The 24,772-nt window shown below is 42.1% G+C and overlaps 1 protein-coding gene across 1 annotated transcript in view; it reads right to left on the bottom strand.

Annotated features, from left to right (window-relative positions):
* Positions 1-24,772, bottom strand: part of LOC121584617 (centrosomal protein of 120 kDa) — a 69,985-nt gene that overhangs the window by 33,611 nt on the left and 11,602 nt on the right. The window contains exons 6-9 of the mRNA XM_041900607.2: positions 8,452-8,649; positions 7,992-8,216; positions 7,537-7,777; positions 6,999-7,179 (exon numbers count right to left, since the gene is read on the bottom strand). Coding sequence (XP_041756541.2) covers positions 6,999-7,179; positions 7,537-7,777; positions 7,992-8,216; positions 8,452-8,649 — 845 coding nt within the window. The remainder of the gene's footprint in view (positions 1-6,998; positions 7,180-7,536; positions 7,778-7,991; positions 8,217-8,451; positions 8,650-24,772) is intronic.

Genomic DNA, 24,772 nt, shown 5'->3' with positions numbered 1-24,772 from the left:
TTACTGGATTCTGGTAGCCGGGCCACCCTGGTGCGTAAGGATTTGGTGGGCCCAACGTGTCTGACCCCCGGGGAAAGTCCTCCCAGTTTCCTGTGTCCATGGGGACACCAGAGAATACCCCATTACTGAACTTACAATGACCAGCACACGGGGAACCATACACACGACGGGCGGGGGTGGTTGATTCCCTCCCCGTCCCTGTCCTAATTGGACGAGACTGCCCAGCCTTTTACCCACTCTGGAGAGAGTCTCAGGAGAGGATAACCCGAGTACCTCGGAAACGGAGAGGCAAGACTCATCCTGGGAAGGCTCCGGTGCAATCCTCCGAATTACTCACTCCCGCCCGGGCTCTGATAGGGAGGGCAGGTGCCCAGACCGACACAGAGACGGAGCTACAGAATCTGGACAAAGAACTGTCTGGTCTGAAGGGGACCGCTGAGAGGTATCGTTTGTTAAAGCAACAGTTAGACATGAAGACAGAAGAGTTAGATATCCTCCAGGCTAAACTCCAACAGAGCTCCTTCCCTAAGCAACAGGAGGAGCTGGAGAGGCTGCGCAGGACCATCGAGGAGTGTGAGGAGACCCTGCGCAGTAGTAAGGAGGTCCAGAAGAAGGCAGAGGAGAAGTACAAGGTGTTGGAGAACAAGATGAAGAATGCGGAGGCAGAGAGAGAGAAGGAACTGAAAGCTGCTCAACAGAAGCTAAACTCTGCTAAAACCAAGGCTGATGCGTTCAGTAAGAAACTCAAGGAGAGACAACAGGAGCCTGAGTCCCTGGTCCTAGAGGTGGAGGAGTTGAAGAGAGAGCAGGCTGGCAAGCACCACGGCAATGCGGACGCCCTCTCCCGGCGTGATGCCTTCTTCACTGCCTTTACCCCGACGAGGACGTCGGTCCCGAGGAGGGGGATGTGTGATGTCACGAGAGGCTGTGTCCTGGAGGGACGTTACATCCCCCTGAGGTGGCTGCAAACCCAGACAGCTATGGCTCCATCTGCTGGTATGGTCGGGAACTCCAACCCTCTGTGGCCAATCTTCCCACGCAGCTGAAACCAATCAGGGGCTGATGGGCTGGAGTTGTTTGGAAGAGAAGAGACACGGTCTCGAGGGTGGGCTCGGGGGAGAGACAGAATGGTGTTATTATTTCGTTAGTTGCCGAAGACCTTTAATAAAATCCTTGTTTTGGTTGAACCTGGTCTCCTTGCACTACTTGGGCAATCCCGCTGGAAGCTGTAGCCTCTCGTGGCATCACAATACATACATACACACACATACATACACATACTTTAAAAAATATATATATATATTCCCCTTTATTACTTTCCAAACCCGCCACCCTTTCCCCACTTGGAGTAAACAACAACGCCTAGGCCACTACTTCCAGCCCATACCCACTATCTACATTTTATGGACACAGTCAATTTTACAGTAATTACATTTTGTTTGTTCTTTCTCCTGAACTTCTTCTACTCTCAACCTCTCCGATCATTTTCATGATGTCCATCCGGTTTGCTTCTATATGCCATATCTTTCTAACTGTGCTCCTTCACAAAAGCTCCCAACCTACAACCCATACACTTATTATGGACACAGCGTGCCTACATTATTAGTTATTTTGTTATTGTTTGTTGTTATTAGTCCCATCCTTCAATTCCATTCAACACCTCCCATCTATCTTTTAACACCATCCATATAGGATTTCTATTTGCCATATATATTTCAACTGTACTGTGATGTCTTACAAAAGTTCTGAACCTTTCTATTCTCATTGTTTCTAAAGATTGTGAATTGAAAATAAACATTTTTGCTAATAGTATTATTATGTTATTGATCGATTGACTATGACTTTTCAGATCACCCAGTAGTGCTATCTGCAGGGTTAGCTCCAGGTAAATATTGCAATCCTTTAGCCATTCCAAAAGCAAGCTACAAATGGACTGTACCAAAACAAATGATCTAATGATTCTGTCTCTTCGCAGCAAAATCTGCACAGCTGGGAAGATTGTATCCCCCATATAAATAACATTCTATTGGTAGCAAGAATTTTATATAATAATTTAAATTGAAAGATTCTAAGTTTTGAATCTGGTGTCGTTTTGCGTATCAGTTCATAAACACTATGCCATGGGATCGGTATGTCAAAAATCTCTTCCCAACTATTTTGCAATCTATATGGGACGGCTGTCAATCCTTTGGTCCTTAAATGAAACTGATATACCTTTTTATTTATCACAGTTTTCCTTAACCAATTATGTTCTTTAATGCAAGGCCGACAGACAAGTTCCTTACTTTCTCCTCCTTCCATTTTCCTCTTCCATTTTTGCGGTAAGGCTGCAATTATTTGGTTGTAATTTTGGGTAGAGCAGACATTTCCATATGTTGTTGTTAGCTGCATGTGCGACATAACTCCACCAGTCCTACCGATGACATCGTTTACAAAGATTATACATTTTTTAAACATTTTGTCAAAAAAAAAATGTTTTTGTCAATTAGTATATTTGAGTTTAACCACAATTTTGTTGCATTATTTGTTCTGTCGTTTCTGGAGGATTACATTGAAATTGCAACCAACTTTCTATGGCTTGTTTTATAAATAGTGATATCTGGGAGATTATTTCCTTTTCAAATAACTGAAAGTGAGTGGTTGTAATCTGAATAAAGGGAAAAACGCCATTCTTGAACATGGGGTGAGACAATCTTACTAATTTGCTAGAGAACCAGTTCGGATTTAAGTATAACTTTTGTATGACTGAAGCTTTTAGTGATAGGTCTAATGCTTTAATATTTAAAGTTTCTGTCCTCCGAATTCATATTCATTATATAAATAGGCCTGTTTAATTTTGTCTGGCTTGCCGTTCCAAATAAAATGGAATATTTCTTTCTCATATAATTTAAAAAACTGTTCGCTAGGCTTAGGCAAGACCATAAGCAAATAGGTAAACTGGGATAATACTAAAGAGTTTAATCAGGGTGATTTTTCCACAAATTGATAGGCACCCACCTTTCCATGGTAGCAATATCTTATCTATTTTTGCTAACTTTCTATTATAATTTATTAAAGTGAGATCATTTATTTCCTTTGGGATATGTATTCCGAGTATATCCACATCACCATCAGGCCATTTTATTGGTAAACTACATGGCAATGTAAATTTTTTATTTTTTATTGATCCAATACGTAATATAGTACATTTGTCATAATTTGGTTGTAATCCAGAGAGGTTAGAAAATTTATCTAGATCCTCTATGAGGCTGCGGAGTGATTCTAGTTGTGGATTTAAAAGAAAACATGAATCATCAGCGTACAATGATACCTTTGTTTTTAAGCCCTGGATTTCTAATCCCCTGATATTGTTGGATCTGATTTTAATAGCTAACATCTCGATGGCCACAATAAATAGATATGCCGATAGTGGACAACCTTGTTTCACTCCTCTTGACAGTTTAAAACTTTCTGAGAAATAGCCATTATTTACTATTTTGCACCTAGGGTTAATATACATGATTTTGACCCAATTTATAAAGAGATTCACCAAAATTGAAATGCTCCAGGCATTTATATATAAACCCCAGTCGTACTTTACCAAATGCCTTTTCGAAGTCTGCTATGAATAGCAGGCCTGTTCTATTGTTTCCAATACTTGCCTTAAATTATCTCCAATGTATCTTCCATGTAAAATACCTGTCTGATTAGAATGAATAATATCCGACAATACCTTTTTAATTCTATGCCCTATACATTTTGCATCACAAGACTGAAGTGTAAGGGGCCTCCAATTTTTTTAAATGGACTGGATCTTTATATTTTCCACTTGTATCCTGTTTCAGTAATAATGAGATCAGACCTTCTTCTTGAGTGTCAGATAATCGACCATTTACATAGGAGTGGTTAAAACATGCTAATAGCGGTCCTCTTAGTATATCAAAAAAGGTTTGGTATACTTCGACTGGTATGCCATCCAACCCTGGAGTTTTCCCAGACTTAAAGTATTTAATTGCATCCAGAAGTTCCTCCTCTGTAATTTCACCTTCACATGAGTCTTTCTGTTTGGCTGTTAATTTTACATTATCAATAGAAAAAAATCTCTACAATTAGCTTCAGTTAGAGGAGATGGAGGCGACTGCAACGAAAACATATGCTTAAAGTACCTTGTTTCCTCCTTCAAAATATAATTTGGTGAATCATGGGTTACTCCGTCGATTGTAACCAATTTCATTACATTCTTTTTGGTAGCATTTCTATGTTGAAGATTAAAAAATAATTTGGTGCATTTTTCCCCATATTCCATCCAGTTTGCTTTATTTTTATAATATATTACACTTGATCTTTCTTGAATATGTTTCTCCATTTCTTTTTGTTTTTCCTCTAATGAATTTATCTGCAAATTATGGTGGAAAATAAGTATTTGGTCAATAACAAAAGTTTCTCAATACTTTGTTATATACCCTTTGTTGGCAATGACACAGGTCAAACGTTTTCTGTAAGTCTTCACAAGGTTTTCACACACGGTTGCTGGTATTTTGGCCCATTCCTCCATGCAGATCTCCTCTAGAGCAGTGATGTTTTGGGGCTGTCGCTGGGCAACACGGACTTTCAACTCCCTCCAAAGATTTTCTATGGGGTTGAGATCTGGAGACTGGCTAGGCCACTCCAGGACCTTGAAATGCTTCTTACGAAGCCACTCCTTCGTTGCCCGGGGGTGTGTTTGGGATCATTGTCATGCTGAAAGACCCAGCCACGTTTCATCTTCAATGCCCTTGCTGATGGAAGGAGGTTTTCACTCAAAATCTCACGATACATGGCCCCATTCATTCTTTCCTTTTACACGGATCAGTCGTCCTGGTCCCTTTGCAGAAAAACAGCCCCAAAGCATGATGTTTCCACCCCCATGCTTCACAGTAGGTATGGTGTTCTTTGGATGCAACTCAGCATTCTTTGTCCTCCAAACACGACGAGTTGAGTTAACCAAAAAGTTCTATTTTGGTTTCATCTGACCATATGACATTCTCCCAATCCTCTTCTGGATCATCCAAATGCACTCTAGCAAACTTCAGACGGGCCTGGACATGTACTGGCTTAAGCAGGGGGACACGTCTGGCACTGCAGGATTTGAGTCCCTGGCGGCGTAGTGTGTTACTGATGGTAGGCTTTGTTACTTTGGTCCCAGCTCTCTGCAGGTCATTCACTAGGTCCCCCCGTGTGGTTCTGGGATTTTTGCTCACCGTTCTTGTGATCATTTTGACCCCACGGGGTGAGATCTTGCGTGGAGCCCCAGATCGAGGGAGATTATCAGTGGTCTAGTATGTCTTCCATTTCCTAATAATTGCTCCCACAGTTGATTTCTTCAAACCAAGCTGCTTACCTATTGCAGATTCAGTCTTCCCAGCCTGGTGCAGGTCTACAATTTTGTTTCTGGTGTCCTTTGACAGCTCTTTGGTCTTGGCCATAGTGGAGTTTGGAGTGTGACTGTTTGAGGTTGTGGACAGGTGTCTTTTATACTGATAAGTTCAAACAGGTGCCATTAATACAGGTAACGAGTGGAGGACAGAGGAGCCTCTTAAAGAAGAAGTTACAGGTCTGTGAGAGCCAGAAATCTTGCTTGTTTATAGGTGACCAAATACTTATTTTCCACCATAATTTGCAAATAAATTCATTAAAAATCCTACAATGTGATTTTCTGGGAATTTGTCTGTCATAGTTGACGTGTACCTATGATGAAAATTACAGGCCTCTCTCATCTTTTTAAGTGGGAAAACTTGCACAATTGGTGGCTGACTAAATACTTTTTTCCCCACTGTACTCACATACTCCAACACACTCATCCCCCCTCCTCCACAATCCACCATAAAATCAGATACTCAACGGTTGTTATATCCCAGAGCCCAACTCAAGAAAGGACCTGATTTACGAGTGCACATACAATTACAGCTGATTGAGAAAGCATGCTGTCAGATCCACCCTCTTCACCTGAGACACAAACACTCTGGTCCCCCGTTGTAACCATTTTTCCCAAGCATCTCCGTGCAGTCAGACCTTTGATTATTTTGTGCCACCTGGGCCACAATGATAAAAAACCCTCTCTGACGCCTGTATCTTTGTAGTGCCTTTGTATTGATACACCATCTAAAGTGTAATTAATAACTTCACCATGTTCAAAGGGATATTCAATGTCTGCTTTTTTTAATTTTTACCAATCTACCAATAGGTGCCCTTCTTTGCGAAGCATTGGAAAACTTCCCTGGTCTTTGTGGTTGAATCTGTGTTTGAAATTCACTGCTCGACCTTACAGATAATTGTATGTGTGGGGTGCAGAGATGAGCTAGTCATTCAAAAATAATGTTAAACACTATTATTGCACTAAGAGTCAATCCATGCACCTTATTACGTGACTTGTTAAGCAAATTTGTACTCCTGAACTTATTTAGGCTTGCCATAACAAAGGAGTTGAATACTTATTGACTGAAGACGTTACAGCTTTTCATTTGTAAACATTTTTTAAACCAAAAATTAATTTCTAAAAACAATTCCACTTCGACATTATGGGGTTTTCTGTGTAGACCAATGACCAAAAAAATCTCAATGTAATTCATTTTAAATTCCGGCTGTAACATAACAAAATGTAGAAAAAGTCCAGGGGTGTGAATACTTTCTGAAAGCACTGTATTTCGTCATTGAGCACGTTCGGATTGGCCAGTGAGGTGCCAAGCCTCGACACACCCACAACTTGTTTATTCATCAAAACCCAGCTCATTCGCACCACCGCCAGCTACTGTGCCCATAAAACGAGCCCTCAAATATATGTGCCAAGAAGGGGGGAATAATTGGACTAAACCGGTGGCTTGTTAAAGGAATACTACACAAATATATTTTAGTATTTTTTTCATTAGTCCACTGTTAATACAATCCTAGAAAATTGTGCATGTCAGCAGTCAAGTTTTCAGGATAGAGCACTTTCAGTACAGAGCAAAAACTGTGATGATGCGTTTTGCATCAAAATCTACCTGAGTGTGCAGCTGACGGGGAAGCCCAGGTTTAGGTTGCGGATGCTGCGCAGGTCCATGGAGAAACAGTAGTGATGTGCTGAGGAGGGGATGGCTATCTTTGGTGCAGAGACGCTGACCGAGGACAGGCCTCCCTCAGGCTTGTACTCCACCTCCTCCTGGCATGGGGCAAGGACAGAACCTGGAGGCCCGAGTTAGACAGACACACACAACCACAGACATGTTAGTGCTTTTCACCTGGCTTTCTTGTTCAGAGGCTGCGGCAGCTTTTCAAATTGACTAATTCTTGGGCTTAACCGAGGGCTAAGGAAAATGCTGTGTGAAAAGCCTTTAGAGGAAGTGTAGTGGGTGTGCTTACTGTTTTGTTTCCCAAAAGTGGTACAAAAGGTGTCAGGTCTTACTGCCAAACCCTTGAGACAGGGCGCATTGGTTTTGTGTCTCCCAGTACCCCGGTGGGTGGAGATTTCCCTTTAGGACCAATGGAATGGTCTAAAATGTCCAAATGAATGTGAATGAGCCCACTCAAACAAACACCTACCAGTTGGGAGATGTTGAGCCTGCGAGGCTACTTCTTCCTGCAGGCTGTCAGCCTCGCTTTCGGTGCGGGGGTTGGGAGGGGACTCAGCTAGGTACGTGGGAGACTTAACAGGGGACTTTATGCCAGGTGAGGGGGTGCGGGGCCTCTTTTCAGCAGGGGGAGATGGAGGGATGACGGGCGCCACAGTCCCGGTCTTCAGTGGAATCAGAGGACCATCTCCTCCCTCTGCATTACCTCCCACCTACCAACACACATACAGAGAGAGAGGAGAGCGAGAGAGAGAAACCAACCATCAAAGTGTTCCTCCTGTCATTTGCAATGATGCAAAATGGAGACGACCAACATCAGAGACAGTAACCAAGTAATTGAGCCCTACAGCAGTAGGGTATTAAACATTCAGATCAGTAGGTTAATAACCGTGATTAGCTCAATGTGTCGTGTAGGCCTTTCTTTACCGGAGTAGTGAGAGCCTCTCTCCTGAGTGTGACGGACACCCCCACAGTGGGCTGCAGATCAATGGGGACAGGAGGCAAGCTTTGCTTGGCTCGGTTAGGAGGCCGGAGGATGAAGGCCCCCTCCACTGTGGCCACCTGCTTCTCCAGGTCCACACTGCTCTTAGCCAGGCCAGCCAGGGAGACCTCTGTGCTGCCAAGGGAGTGGTTCCCACAGCAGAGGTGGACCTGTGACAAAACATACACAGAGACGACTATGAAACACTAGTCTAACAGATTCCATTGATAGCAAGTAGAATCAAAAAATTTGCAAATGAAGCTACATTTATGTCACCATTTTATGGGAGTTATGTTATTTCTGATTAAAAATCAAACGATAATGACACCAGACTTTGTTGACACTCATGCAAAGCAACTATTTGCGTCGAGTTTGCGCGTGTGAGCATGACAGATTGCACAGCACCTGAAGACTGGGCTGCAGGCTGAGAAAGGCCAGTAGAACCGGATCACTGCTGCGGATTCGGACCGAGGCCCTCTCTGGCTCAAAGCTGGGGCTCATCAGGTTTTGGAAAGGTTCACTGGTGATGTCATTACCCAGCAGGGTATAATAGAAGAAAAACTCAGACCCTTCACCGGCCAGCTTCATCGTACTGGGAATCAACTGAAACACACAAGCAAACAAACCACCATCAGTACACACCTGCAATACCTGCATGAACTACAAAATACATGTTTTAATATAGCTGTGAGCAGCAATAAACAGGGTTCACAGGATGACAGAAAGGACAAGATCACCTGAATAACAAAGCTAGCACTCTATCATGGGGGAACTATCTTCCTTTACATACAATCAGTGAAAGCATTACCATGTTTATCCCTTAATACCAAGAGATAACAGATGACGCAAGTAAAGTTTAGTCTAGTGCTGTAGGTTGGTTATGTTTGAATGCAGCAAGTAATCCTTCTTAAAGTCATTACTTATTGTATTGTGTTTATATACACATTCTGGGGTCAATTTGACTAATGGTTTATGTTAAGATTTGTGAAATATTTTCAGCATTAGTGTATATTGCGGTCATCTTTGAATTCTCAGTGTTTTCCACAAGTACATAGGGTAGCCAGCCAAATAAAACAAGTAGCCAGCCAGGCGCCCCCGCCCTTGACATTTTCTGCAGAAGGAGCTCTATTTTGGTGGCCTCTGGTTTGAGCCTGTGCTGTGCCAATTCAGTATGTCTTGCTCACATATGGACAGGGCCACTGTATTCTACAGCTCCCGGGTTTTCTGTGGATATAACAGTTTACTAGTCTAGTATTCATGGCCCTCTTTGTACTTTATTTTATCCAGGCATAGACAATATAGGCAAAAATAGCTCCAAGGCTGTCAGCTCATGAGGTTAAAACAGAAAAAGTACATAGCCCAACATTACCTTGAAAAATAAATTAAAGGTTTTGTTTTTCCAGGTTACCATTTTCCCATTTGTTTCAGGTTTTCGCTCTAAAAATACCACTTTTTTAACACAAAAAAAACAAACACATTTGGATGTTCTAAGTCCACAACAATGCTTAAACCACATCAGTAGACCACTTTTGCGATATAGGAAAAATCTGAGAAATTTGGTATTTGGGTGAAGTTATTACCCTTTAATTCGCACCTAGCAAGAGGCTGCTGTTAGCAGTGCTAACAGTATAATTTGCAAAACAAATACCCACTGGATTGTTAAAAAATTATATCATTGTGCCAGGTAAGCATAGGCTACTTTGTAGTTAACATTTAATTGAAAAGGTTTTTGGGGAAGCCTTTCCATCAACCAGAAGACTGTTTTCCTTAGCATCATCGCTAACGGATACACAAAGTGTTAGACGCACGCACCGCACACACAAAAACAGGGGCATTCTCGTCGCCTCTTCAAAAAGTTGCAGGAAATACGAATCAATTATGCATTCTGTTCATGTCTTATGATAAACTTGGGCAAATTAATACATTTGAAATACATTTAGTTGATTCCCTATTAAAAGGAAAACTCCACCGAAAAAAAAAAAATGTTGGTACTTGTTTAATTAGTCCATTGCTGATATAGTCCGAAAATGTTTTGCTTGTGAGTAATCATGTTTTTAAGATACACTACATGACCAAAAGTATGTGAACACCTGTTCGTCGAACATCTCATTCCAAAATCATGGGCATTAATATGGAGTTGATCCACCCTTTGCTGCTATAACAGCCTCCACTCTTCTGGGAATGCTTTCCACTAGATGTTGGAACATTGCTGCGGGGACTTGCTTCCATTCAGCCACAAGAGCATTAGCGAGGTCTGGCACTGATGTTGGACGATTAGGCCTGACTCGCAGTCAGCGTTCCAATTCATCCCAAAGGTGTTAGATGGGGTTGAGGTCAGGGCTGTGTGCAGGCCAGTCAAGTTCTTCCACACCGATCTCGACAAACCATTTCTGTGATTCATCACTCCAGAGAACGCGTTTCCACTGCTTCAGAGTCCAACGGCAGGGAGCTTTACACCACTCCAGCCGACGCTTGGCATTGCTCATGATGATCTTAGGCTTGTATGCCTCTGCTCGGCCATGGAAACCCATTTTATGAAGCTCCCGACGAACAGATATTGTGCTGACGTTGTCTCCAGAAGCAGTTTGGAACTCAGTAGTGAGTGTTGCAATCAAGGACAGACTATTTTTACGAGCTACGCACTTCAGCACTCGGCAGTCCCGTTCTGTGAGCTTGTGTGGCGTACCACTTCTCAGCTGAGCAGTTGTTGCTCCTAGACGTTTCCACTTCACAATAACAGCACTTACAGTTGACCGGGGAAGCTCTAGCAGGACAGAAATTTGATGAACTGACTTGTTGGAAAGGTGGCATCCTATGACGGTGCCGCGTTGAAAGTCACTGAGCTCTTCAGTAAGGCCATTCTACTGCCAATGTTTGTCTATGGAGATTGCATGGCTGTGTGCTCTATTTTATACACCTGTCAGCAACGGGTGTGGCTGAAATAGCCGAATCCACTAATTTGAATATACAATGTATGTAACTTCAAAAATACAGAAATCATCCCCTTATCATGCATTTTTAAAACTTGATTGCTAAAAAGCAAAACATTTTGGGACCATGTCAACAATGGATTAATGAAACAAATACCAAAATATAGTTTTTCGGTGGGACTTTCCTTTAAGGTCTATAAAAAATTTAATATAATTGAATTCCGTTTTAATGCCTGTATTCCATGAGGGCCCTAATTATCATATTTTGACCAGAATAAGGTTTGCCACCTATTGTTCCTGCAGTGATGATTCAAATCAAATGAAAATGAATTGGTCGCGTACACATATTTTGCAGATGTTATCGCAGGTGCAGGGACATGCTTATGTTTCAAGCTTCAACAGAGCAGTAATACTGAACAATACAAAACCATACATACAAATCCCCCCAAAAAATTAAAAGAAAGACATTTCAGAACGAGCAATGTCAGAATCCGGAAAATAACTATATCTGTACTGTACATTATTGTTTGTATGGACAGCATGGACAGTATATGAAGAGAAAAAGGTGTGTACAGCAGTAGTTATATAGGATGAGCGTTGACTAGAATACAGTATATACAGCGCATTCGGAAAGCATTCAGACCCCTTGACTTTTCCAACATTTTGTTACGTTACAGCCTTAATCTAAAATGGATTAAATTGCTTTTTTCCCCCCTCAATCTACACACACACACACAATACCCCATAAGGACAAAGCAAAAACAGGTTTTAAAAAACTGAAATATCACATTTACATAAGTATTCAGACCCTTTACTCAGTACTTTGTTGAAGCACCTTTGGCAGCGATTACAGCCTCGAGTCTTATTGGGTATGACGCTACAAGCTTGCCACACCTGTATTTGGGGAGTTTCTCCCATTCTTCTCTGAATATCCTCTCAAGCTCTGTCAGATTGGATGGGGAGCGTCACTTCACAGCTATTCTCAGGTCTCTCCAGAGATGTTCGATCGACTTGTCCCGAAGCCACTCCTGCGTTGTCTTGGCTGTGTTCTTAGGGTCGTTGTCCTGTTGGAAGGTGAACCTTCGCCCCAGTCTGAGTTCCTGAGCGCTCAGGAGCAGGTTTTCATCAAGGATCTCTCTGTACTTTGCTTCATTCATCTTTCCGTCGATCCTGACTAGTCTCCCAGTCCCTGCCGCTGAAAAACATCCCCACAGCATGATTATGCCACCACCATGCTTCACCGTAGGATGGTGCCAGGTTTCCTCCAGACGTGACGCTTGGCATTCAGGCCAAAGAGTTCAATCTTGGTTTCATCAGACCAGAGAATCTTGCTTCTCATGGTCTGAGAGTCTTTAGCTGCCTTTTGGCAAACTCCAAGCAGGCTGTCATGTGCCTTTTACTGAAGAGGGGCTTCCGTCTGGCCACTCTACCATAAAGATCTGATTGGTGTAGTGCTGCAGAGATGGTTGTCCTTCTGGAAGGTTCTCCCATCTCCACAGAGGAACTCTAGAGCTCTGCCAGAGTTACCGTCGGGTTCTTGGTCACCTCCCTGACCAAGGCCCTTCTCCCCCGATTGCTCAGTTTGGCCGGTTTCTGCCAGCTCTAGGAAGAGTCTTGGTGGTTCCAAACTTCTTCCATTTAAGAATGATGGAGGCCACTGTGTTATTGGGGACCTTCAATGCTGCAGAAATGTTTTGGTACCCTTCCCCAGATCTGTGCCTCGACACAATCCTGTCTCTGAGCTCTATGGACAATTCCTTTGACCTCATGGCTTGGTTTTTGCAGGTGTGTTCTTTCCAAATGATGTACAATCAATTTAATTTACCACAGGTGGACTCCAATCAAGTTGAAGAAACATCTCAAGGATGATCAATGGAAACAGGATGCACCTGAGCTCAATTTCTAGTCTCATAGCAAAGGGTCTGAACACTTATGTAAATAAGATATCCGTTTTTAATTTGTTATACATTTGCAAAAAAAATTCTAAAAACCTGTTTTCGCTTTGTCATTATTGAGTATTGTGTGTAGATTGATAAGGGAAAAAAATGTAATCCATTTTAGAATAAGTCTGTAACGTAACAAAATGTAGAAAAAGTCTAAGGGGCTGAATACTTTCCGAATGCACTGTACATACAAAAAAAGCATGTGGACACCCCTTCAAATTAGTGGATTTGGCTATTTCAGCCACACCTGTTGCTGACAGGTGTATAAAATTGAGCACACAGCCATACAATCTCCATAGACAAACATTGGCAGTAAAATAGCCTTACCGAAGAGCTCAGTGACTTTCAACGTGGCACCGTCATAGGATGCCACCTTTCCAACAAGTCAGTTCGTCAAGTTTCTGCCCTGCTAGAGCTGCCCCGGTCAACTGTAAGTGCTGTTATTGTGAAGTGGAACAGCTCAGCCGCAAAGTGGTAGGCCACACAAGCTCACAGAACGGGACTGCTGAAGAGTGTAACACGCAACACTCATTACCGAGTTCCAAACTGCCTCTGGAAGCAACATCAACACAATAACTGTTCGTTGGGAGCTTCATGATATGGGTTTCCATGGCTGAGCAGCCGCACACAAGCCTAAGATCACCATGTGCAATGCCAAGCGTCGGCTGGAGTGGTGTAAAGCTCGCCGCCATTGGACTCTGGGGCAGTGGAAACACATTCTCTAGAGTGATGAATCACGCTTCACCATCTGGCAGTCCAACGGACAAATCTGGGTTTGGCAGATGCCAGGAGAACGCTACCTGCCCCAATGCATAATGCCAACTATAAAGTTTGGTGGAGGAGGAATAATGGTCTGGGGCTGTTTTTCATGGTTCGGGCTAGGCCACTTAGTTCCAGTGAAGGGAAATCATAACGCTACCGCATACATTGACATTCTAGATGATTCTGTGCTTCCAACTTTGTGGCAACAGTTTGGGGAAGGCCTTTTCCTGTTTCAGCATGACAATGCCCCTCTGCACAAAGCGAGGTCAATACAGAAATGGTTTGTCGAGATCAGTGTGGAAGAACTTGACTGGCCTGCACAGAGTCCTGTCCTCAACCCCATCTAACACCCTTGGGATGAATTGGAATGCAGACTGCGAGCTAGGCCTAATTGCCCAACATCAGCGCCAGACCTCACTAATGCTTGTGGCTGAATGGAAGTAAGTCCCCGCAGCAATGTTCCAACATCTAGTGGAAAGCCTTCCCAGAAGAGTGGAGGCTGTTATCGCAACAAAAGAAGGCCCCGCTCCTTATTAATGCCCATGATTTTGGAATGAGATGTTGGACGAGTACTTGTCCACATACTTTTGGTCATGTAGTGTATGAAGTGAGTAAAACAGTATGTAAACATTATTACAAAATGACTAGTGTTCAACGACTATGTACATAGGGCAGCAATCTCTAAAGTGCCGGGTGGTAACCAGCTAGTAACAGTGACAAAATTCAGGGCAGGGCACTGTGCAGAGGTCGGCTAGAGTTGAATATTTAACAGTTTGATGGTCTGGAGATAAAAAACTTTTTCAGTCTCTCGGTCCCAGCTTTGTTGCACCTGTACTGTTTCCCCCTTCTAGATCGTAGCGGGGTGAACAGGCCGTGGCTCGGGTGGCTGAGGTCCTTGATGATCTTCTTGGCCTTCCTGTGACACCGGGTGCTGTAGATGTCCTGGAGGGCAGGCAGTGTGCCACCGGTGATGCGTTCGGCTGAACGCACCACTCTCTGGAGAGCCCTGCGGTTGTGGACGGTGAAATTGCCTTAACAGGCGGTGATACAGCCCGACAGGACGCTCTCAAATCATCTGTAGAAGTTTGTGAGGGTCTTAGGAACCAAGCTCAAATTATTTAGCCTCCTGAGGCCTTCTTCACCACACTGTGTGCACGCCAATGAATTTGAAGCTTTTCACTCTCTCCACTGAGGCCCCGTCGACGTGGATGGGGGCGTGCTCTCTCTACTGTCTCCTGAAGTCCACAATCAGCTCCTTCGTATTGTTGACTTTGAGGGAGAGGTTATTTTCTTGGCACCACACCGCCAGAGCCCTCACCTCCTCCCTGTAGGCTGTCTCATCATTATTGACGTCTGAAAACTTGATGATGGAATTGGAGATGTGCGTGGCCATGCAGTCATGTGTGAACAGGGAGTACAGGAGAGCATGCATCCTTGTGGGGTCCCAGTGTTGAGGATCAGCGTAGCGGAGGTGTTGTTGCCTACCTTCACCACCTGGGGTCGGCCCATCAGGAAGTCCAGGACCCAGTTTGAGGGGTCTAAGGTGTCGGGTAAGGTGTAGGTGATATGATCAGCAATGGTGGACATCTTGAAGCAAGTGGGTACAACAGACTGGCATAGGGAGAGATTGAATATGTCCGTAAACACTCCAGCCAGCTGGTCTACACATGCTCTGAGGATGTGGCATGGGATGCCGTCTGGGCCGGCAGCCTTGCAAGGGTTAACACGCTTAAATGTCTTACTCACGTCAGCCACTAAGAACGAGCACTCACAGTCCTCGTGTGCAGCGGTGGTCCGCGTCACTGTATATTCCTTGAAGCGGGCGAAGGAGGTGTTTAGCTTGTCCGGGAGCAAGATGTCGGTGTCCGGGACGTGGCTGGCTTTCCCTTCATAATGAGTTATTGTCTGGAGTCGCAGCCACATATGCCTAGTGTCTGAGCCGTTGAATTGCAACTCCACTTTGTCAGTGTACTGTCGTTTTGCCTGTTTGATTGCCTTACGGAGGGGCATAGCTGGTCTGTTTGTACGAGTCAATGTTCCCAGTCACCTTGTCGTGGTTAAAGGAAGTGCTTCTCGCGAATGCTGCCATCTATGCACGGTTTTTGGTTTGGATACGTTCTAATCGTCACCATCGAATGTTGTTTTCAGAATGTACTTGCAGATAATAGCCAAAAAGCCTAGGTCTACCAGTATCATATGCATATTAGGGAGCCAAATGAACAGATCTCTCACTGAAGTGAATCGGTTGGCTACACTGACTGACGAGAGTCGCTCACTTTAGCGTCACTGTCTGACATCCTAGGAAAGGAAACCCAGGAAATCCTTTTGTTTACTTGTCCCGATGCAATACCATGGACATATAACCACGTTGCATGATTTATGAATGGCAAAGGGATAAGAAATCGACTTTATTCAGTCAGATCGACAGTTTATAAACTGTCACTCACTCAACACTCACTGTTTAATTGTCAATCAAAGCACAGTAAATAGCCTACTATGCGCCACTACTCCGCATGGCTGGCTTTGTGAAATATGTAAAATAAAATAAATGACTGTACCAGAAAAACTATAAATTAGGCTAAGTCATGATTTCGACTCATCGTTACTACATACATTAAAAGGGACGTCCAAATTCTTGATCATCACGCTCCTCCGTGTAAAGAAATTTGACAGCAACCAACCAAAGCGCACACAAATTGTACCGGGAGGCGGGACAGACAGCGTTTCCCTGTCATCGCTCACTAGATGATACATATCGTTCATTCTAGCAGGAGAGAGCATGACGGACTAGTGAATTGAAACTTTTAAATTAAAAGTAGATTAGTTAACATGAAGTGGAAACAGTAGCCGGCTGAAAACGAGTCTGTAACTGGCTGATTAGCTGACAGCCGGCGCTAATGGAAAACACTGAATTCTGGGGACTTCATTTTGTCTAAATCACATTAGCGTCCCAAAATTCTTAAATACATTCTCACAGCTATAATACGCTGACTGCGCAAGCGACAGGACTAATGGTGTCTAATTTTCCCGAATAAAAGATCCGCTTTTCACTACGCTCAGACAACATAATACAGCAACAATGTGATAATACATATACTATATACTATTCATGATATTTCACATTGTTCGTCTGCATAATTTAAATCTAACATTAATTTGCATGAGACATTGTCCACTTGATAAAATTGTTACTGCGCTTGTATCCTATGGTGACAATGACATCTATAGTGCGGCCAACTGGTCTGGCGCAGCCATCTAATGTTGCAGTGACTTTATATTCACACAGCTTCTAAGGACATACACATAAGGTTTACATACAAAATGTCATGGTCCCATGTCCATCGGTTCAGTTTTTACAGCCCTGGTGTGATATGGTGTCATCTAATCTAGTGGTGTAGTGTGACCAACATTGAACACAGCAACTAATCATTCTCAAATTCATTAGAGGCTAATTCATCAAGTCTATATACCAAATCTGGAGTCAATCTGATTAATGGTTCATGTAAATAAGATTTTCAAAAAATGGCCGACCTGTACCTACAGATTTATTTTTGAAAGCAGCAACAATTTGAGCAACAATGAGACTTTAAAGACTAATGTAATAAGTCTAAATTCAAAATCTAGAGTGAATCTGATGTATGGTTCATGAGGAGAAGATGATTGCAGATGATGTTGAGCATTAGCGTTGCATAGAATGCGCTGTTTATAGTTCTTGTTTTGTTTTAGATATCAATACCAAATTCAGTGTGGTTCATCTTAGGGACGTCCATGATAGTGATGACAAGTTTCAAGTTGATAGGCCACTGTGGAGTGGGTTTACAGTGGTTTAAATGGACATGTAAAATCTGAATTCTTATTAACTCTGCCATCTTTCAACCAAACTAAGATAATACCTGTACCATGGGCATACATTCCAAATGTGGTATCATTTGGTCCTATGGTTAATGAGAATACGTTTTTTTAGCATGTGGCTATCTATGAATACATCAACGTTATTTTCTCAAACCCTTAAGGGACTATTGTGATGAGTCCAAAGACCAAATTTGGAGTGAATCTTTTAAGCATTAGAGTTACATAGTCAATAAAGTTAATAGTTAATAGTTGTGCATATACACACACACACAGTAATATGCCATTTAGCAGTACTAGTCAAATGTTTGGACACACCTACTCATTACAGAGTTTTTCTTTATTTTTACTATTTTCTACATTGTAGAATAATAGTGAGACATCAAAACTATGAAATAACATGTATGGAATCATGTAGTAACCAAAAAAGTGTTAAACAAATCAAAATATACAGTGGGGAAAGAAAGTATTTAGTCAGCCACCAATTGTGCAAGTTCTCCCACTTAAAAAGATGAGAGAGGCCTGTAATTTTCATCATAGGTACACGTCAACTATGACAGACAAATTGAGGAAAAAAAATCCAGAAAATCACATTGTAGGATTTTTAATGAATTTATTTGCAAATTATGGTGGAAAATAAGTATTTGGTCACCTACAAACAAGCAAGATTTCTGGCTCTCACAGACCTGTAACTTCTTCTTTAAGAGGCTCCTCTGTCCTCCACTCGTTGCCTGTATTAATGGCACCTGTTTGAACTTGTTATCAGTATAAAGACACCTGTCCACAACCTCAAACAGTCACACTCCAAACTCCAGTATGGCCAAGACCAAAGAGCTGTCAAAGGACACCAGAAACAAAATTGTAGACCTGCACCAGGCTGGGAAGACTGAATCTGCAATAGGTAAGCAGCTTGGTTTGAAGAAATCAACTGTGGGAGCAATTATTAGGAAATGGAAGACATACAAGACCACTGATAATCTCCCTCGATCTGGGGCTCCACGCAAGATCTCACCCCGTGGGAGTCAAAATGATCACAAGAACGGTGAGCAAAAATCCCAGAACCACACGGGGGGACCTAGTGAATGACCTGCAGAGAGCTGGGACCAAAGTAACAAAGCCTACCATCAGTAACACACTACGCCGCCAGGGGACTCAAATCCTGCAGTGCCAGACGTGTCCCCCTGCTTAAGCCAGTACATGTCCAGGCCCGTCTGAAGTTTGCTAGAGTGCATTTGGATGATCCAGAAGAGGATTGGGAGAATGTCATATGGTCAGATGAAACCAAAATATAACTTTTGGTAAAAACTCAACCTCGTCGTGTTTGGAGGACAAAGAATGCTGAGTTGCATCCAAAGAACACCATACCTACTGTGAAGCATGGGGGTGGAAACATCATGCTTTGGGGCTGTTTTTCCTGCAAAGGGACCAGGACGACTGATCCGTGTAAAGGAAAGAATGAATGGGGCCATGTATCGTGAGATTTTGAGTGAAAACCTCCTTCCATCAGCAAGGGCATTGAAGATGAAATGTGGCTGGGTCTTTCAGCATGACAATGATCCCAAACACACCGCCCGGGCAACGAAGGAGTGGCTTCGTAAGAAGCATTTCAAGGTCCTGGAGTGGCCTAGCCAGTCTCCAGATCTCAACCCCATAGAAAATCTTTGGAGGGAGTTGAAAGTCCGTGTTGCCCAGCGACAGCCCCAAAACATCACTGCTCTAGAGGAGATCTGCATGGAGGAATGGGCCAAAATACTAGCAACAGTGTGTGAAAACCTTGTGAAGACTTACAGAAAACATTTGACCTGTGTCACTGCCAACAAAGGGTATATAACAAAGTATTGAGAAACTTTTGTTATTGACCAAATACTTATTTTCCACCATAATTTGCAAATAAATTCATTAAAAATCCTACAATGTGATTTTCTGGATTTTTTTTCCTCATTTTGTCTGTCATAGTTGACGAGAACGGGAGACCCATGGGGCGGCGCACAATTGGCCCAGCGTCGTCCAGGGTAGGGGAGGGAATGGCCGGCAGGGATGTAGCTCAATTGGTAGAGCATGGCGTTTGCAACGCCAGGGTTGTGGGTTCGATTCCCACGGGGGACCAGTATGAAAAAATAATAATGTATGCACTCACTAACTGTAAGTCGCTCTGGATAAGAGCGTCTGCTAAATGACTAAAAATGTAAAATGTAAAATGTGTACCTATGATGAAAATTACAGGCCTCTCTCATCTTTTTAAGTGGGAGAACTTGCACAATTGGTGGCTGACTAAATACTTTTTTCCCCACTGTATTTTATATTTGAGATTCTTCAAAGTAGCCACCCTTTGCCTTGATGACAGCGTTGCACACTCTTGGCATTCTCTCAACCAGCTTCATGAGGTAGTCACCTGGAATGCATTTCAATTAACAGGTGTGCCTTGTTAAAAGTTAATTTGTGGAATTTATTTCCTACTTAATGCCTTTGAGCCAATCAGTTGTGTTGTGACAAGGTAGGGGTGGTATACAGAAGATAGCCCTATTTGGTAAAAGACCAAGTCCATATTATGGCAAGTTTCTTCAAGTGCAGTCGCAAAAACCATCAAGCGCTATGATGAAACTGGCTCTCATGAGGACCACCACAGGAAAGGAAGACCCAGAGTTACCTCTGCTGCAGAGGATAAGTTCATTAGTTAACTGCACCTCAGATTGCCGCCCAAATAAATGCTTCACAGAGTTCAAGTCACAGACACATCTCAACATCAACTGTTCAGAGGATACTGTGTGAATCAGGCCTTCATGGTCGAATTGCTGCAAAGAAACCACTACTAAAGGACACAAATAAGAAAAGACTTGCTTGGGCCAAGAAACATGAGCAATGGGCATTAGACCAGTGGAAATCTGTTCTTTGGTCTGATGAGTCCAAATTTGAGATTTTTTGTTCCAACCGCCTTGTCTTTGTGAGACGCAGAGTAGGTGAACGGATGACACTGTCAGACAGCTGGTGACACTGTCTGTGATTTATTTAGAATTCAAGGCACACTTAACCAGTATGGCTACCACAGCATTCTGCAACGATACGCCATCCCATCTGGTTTGCGCTTAGTGGGACTATCATTTGTTTTTCAACAGGACAATGACCTCCAGGCTGTGTAAGGGCTATTTGACCATGAAGCAGAGTGATGGAGTGCTGCCTCAGATGACCTGTCCTCCATAATCACCCGACCTCAACCCAATTGAGATGGTTTGGGATGAGTTGGACCGCAGAGTGAAGGAAAAGCAGCCAACAAGTGCTCAGCATATGTGGGAACTCCTTCAAGACTGTTGGAAAAGCATTCCTCATGAAGCTGGTTGAGAGAATGCCAAGAGTGTGCAAAGCTTTCATCAAGGCAAAGGGTGGCTACTTTACATTTTAGTCATTTAGCAGACGCTCTTACCCAGAGCGACTTACAGTTAGTGACTGCATACATTTTTGTTAATATAAAAAAAAAAAATCATACTGGTCCCCCATGGGAAACGAACCCACAACCCTGGCGTTGCAAACGCCATGCTCTACCAACTGAGCTACACAGGACTTTGAAGAATCTAAAATATATGTTTTATTTGTTTAACACTTTTTAGGTTACTACATGATTCCATATGTGTTATTTCATAGTTTTGATGTCAAACTGTTATTCTACAATGTAGAAAATATTAAGAATAAAGAAAAACCCTTGAATGAGTAGGTGTCCAAACTTTTGACTGGTACAGATATATATATTTAGTATTTATATTTATATTTTTTCCCCACACCAGATACAAAACATAGTATGTTATTCATTTTAGGGATGTCCATCTAGGCCAGAAAGTATGCCTTCAGAAAGTATTCATACCCTTTGACCTTTTCCACATTTTGTTGTGTTACAGCTTGAATTTAAAATACACTAAATTGAGATTTTGTCCTCACTAGGCTACACACAATACCCCATGATGTCAAAGTGGAATTATTTTTCCATAAAAAAACAAAAACAAATTAATACAAAATAAAAAGCTAAAATGTCTTGAGTCAGTAAGTATTCAACCCCTTTGTTATCGCAAGCCTAAATAAGTTCAGGAGTAAAAATTTGCTTAACAAGTCACATAATAAGTTGCATGGATTGACTCTGTGTGCAATAATAGTGTTTAACATGATTTTTGAATGACTAGCTCATCTATGTACCCCACACATACAATTATCTGTAAGGTCCCTCAGTCGAGCAGTGAATTTCAAACACAGATTCAACCGCAAAGACCAGGGAGGTTTTCTAATGCCTCGCAAAGAAGGGCACCTATTGGTAGATCGTTTTTTATTTAAAAAGCAGTCATTGACTATCCCTTTGAGCATGGTGAAGTTATTAATTACACTTTGGATGGTGTATCAATACACCCAGTCACTACAAAGATACGGGCGTCCTTCCTAACTCACTTGCCGGAGATGAAGGAAACACCAAGAGGCCAAAGATTACTTTAAAACAGTTACAGAGTTAAATGGCTGTGATGGGAGAAAACTGAGGATGGATTAACAACATACTCCACAATACTAACCTAATTGCCAGAGGGAAAAGAAGGAAGCCTGTACAGAATAAAAATATTCCTAAACATGCATCCTGCTTGCAACAAGGCACTAAAGTAATACTGCAAGAAATGTGGAAAACCAATTAACTTTTTATCCTGAATACAAAGTGTTGTGTTTGGGGCAAAGCCAATACAACACATTACTGAGTTCCACTCTCCATATTTTCAATCATAGTTGTGGCTGCATCATGGTATAGGTATGCATGTAATCGTTAAGGACTGGGGAGTTCTTCAGGACAAAAAAAAAAGACATGGAATGGAGCTAAGCACATGCAAAATCACAGAGGAAAACTTGGTTCAGTCTGCTTTCCTCCAGACACTGGGAGATGAATTCACCTTTCAGCAAGACAATAACCTAAAACACAAGGCCAAATCTACACTGGAGTTGCTTACCAAGAAGATAGTGAATGTTCCTGAGTGGCCAAGTTACAGTTTTGACTTAAATCTACTTGAAAATCTATGGCAAAACCTAGAAATGGTTGTCTAGCAATGATCAACAACAAATTTGACCAAGCTTGAAGAATCTTGAAAATAATAATAATGTGCAAATGTTACACAATCCAAGTGTGGAAAGCTCTTAAAGACTTACCCAGAAAGACTCACAGCTGTAAATCGATGCCAAAGGTGCATCTACAAAGTATTAACTCAGGGGTGTGAATACTTTATGTAAATGAGATATTTTTGTATTTCATTTTCATGTTTTCACTTTGTCATTATGGGGAATTATGTGTAGATGGGTGAGAAAAAAAAATGAATTTAATGAATTTTGAATTCAGGGTGTAACACAACAAAGTGTGGAATAAGTCAACAGGTATGATTCTGAAGGCACTGTACATATGAACAACAACTAACAGACACACACAAATAACGACTACATCTCATCTGTCCAGACCCGCATGCTCACACCCCCATCCCTAGTGCCTGAATTGATTGATTTCCACGTTTTTAGTATACGTTTTTTCAAGATGAGTGATGAGCAATGTTCCCTCTAAGTCGCCACACAGAAGAAATGACAGGCTGCGCAGACACACAAGAGATTGAACTTCATCCCATTATATAGATCAATGTTTTTTCTGTGATCAAATCAACATGATAAAATCAGCCATTTGATGCAATAAACCAAAACAAATTTAGTTTGTGATTTTGTTGTAGGCAGAGCCAGAGCAGAGCCAGAGCGCAACGGAGTAGAATTCTATTGATCTTTCAATCACCTGTGAGTGAATGCGCTTTTCAGATCAGTTCGCGCATGTGCACATTTGTTGATATTCTTTGCTAGTTAGACGAGTTATTAGCCCAGTTATAGATAAGTATAGGTCAGCAATGGGGAGTTACTGCTTCCTACAAGAGCACAAAACGTGTACGCTACATTTCAAGCTGTGTTTGTAAAGCCAGTCAGGTAAAAAGCTTATGTCTTAATTAAAGGGGCAGTGTTTGATTTTGAGACAGGCTTGAATATGCAAATAAGCCAATAGGCAGAGGGGTAACCTACATTGTCTAATTCTCTGTATGGCAATAATAATTAATTTTATTTTGTAAAGTGTTTTCTTGCATCATACAACACAATACAATTTACAATCACCTATTTGGCCCATGGTGTTACAGACCAAATAAAAAATCATTAATTAATGTCAAGACCATCATAATGTAAAAACGTTTTTTAAAAGTTTGATGTAATGTAGGCCTGCATTGAACACCACATATAGGCTACTGTAGGCTAGATCATTGAAATCAAAAGCTATTTCTTTGTAAAATGTTACGGGATTTGCTCCATTGGTTTGTTGGTAGGCCTACATTATGCTCAAGTAGCAACAAAAGCCTATTGGCTACTGTCTAAAACTAAGGGAACAACCTCAGGGTTCACTCTAAACGCGCGGCAGAAGTTGCAAACTTCTCACAACGTTCAAGTTTCCGCTCACAAAACAAAATATTTGAGGGAACATTGGTGATGAGAATAGAATCGTCCAGCCCATTGGGTATCTCACTACACCCCCATATGGCATGTCTTGAAATATGCAGACAGACGGATTAAAAGTAAGTTTCCATTAACCAGGTTTCCATCAAACCTTTTTATGCGAGTAAAGTACATGTCGAATACTATTTTTTATGACCGGCCGGATGGAAACAGAACATTTTTCTGTAAACTTTCCAAATGTCAACAAAACAAAATATGCTAGACAAGGTGTGATCTTTTTGTGTCAGTAAAATTAATTATGTGAGATATGCAGGTGGAAAAGCTTTGATGCGCAAATATTGATATAATAACCATCATATCGAAGTAAACTTGGAGTCACATGATGACATGTGTGGTCCTTCCACTACGACTCGGGGAAACCATTCAGTTCATTAGGCTACAGATGAAATAAATTGTGATGAACTTCACAGGGCGCTGAAAGTGCAAGGTGATGAGCTTGATGCTCCTTTCCGATAAATATCGAGGGTCTTATTCTGGTGACATGATCATCGATGCTTGGCTGCCGTTGGACAAAAACATAATCTCGCTCTTTGTCCATAATAATAATAATAATAATAATAATAATAATAATAATAATAATCTCATCATGTAGGCTATACGTGCGCTCTAGCCAACAGCGCGCAGATAGTGCTGGTGGCTAGAGCACACCTGCCAATACCGGAGTGGGCACACTCTCTGTAAAAAACCATCAGTAGA

The sequence above is a fragment of the Coregonus clupeaformis genome, chromosome 16 (genome assembly GCF_020615455.1).
Source record: "Coregonus clupeaformis isolate EN_2021a chromosome 16, ASM2061545v1, whole genome shotgun sequence".
Lineage (NCBI taxonomy): Eukaryota > Metazoa > Chordata > Actinopteri > Salmoniformes > Salmonidae > Coregonus > Coregonus clupeaformis.
This window is presented reverse-complemented; position numbering and strand designations above follow the sequence as displayed.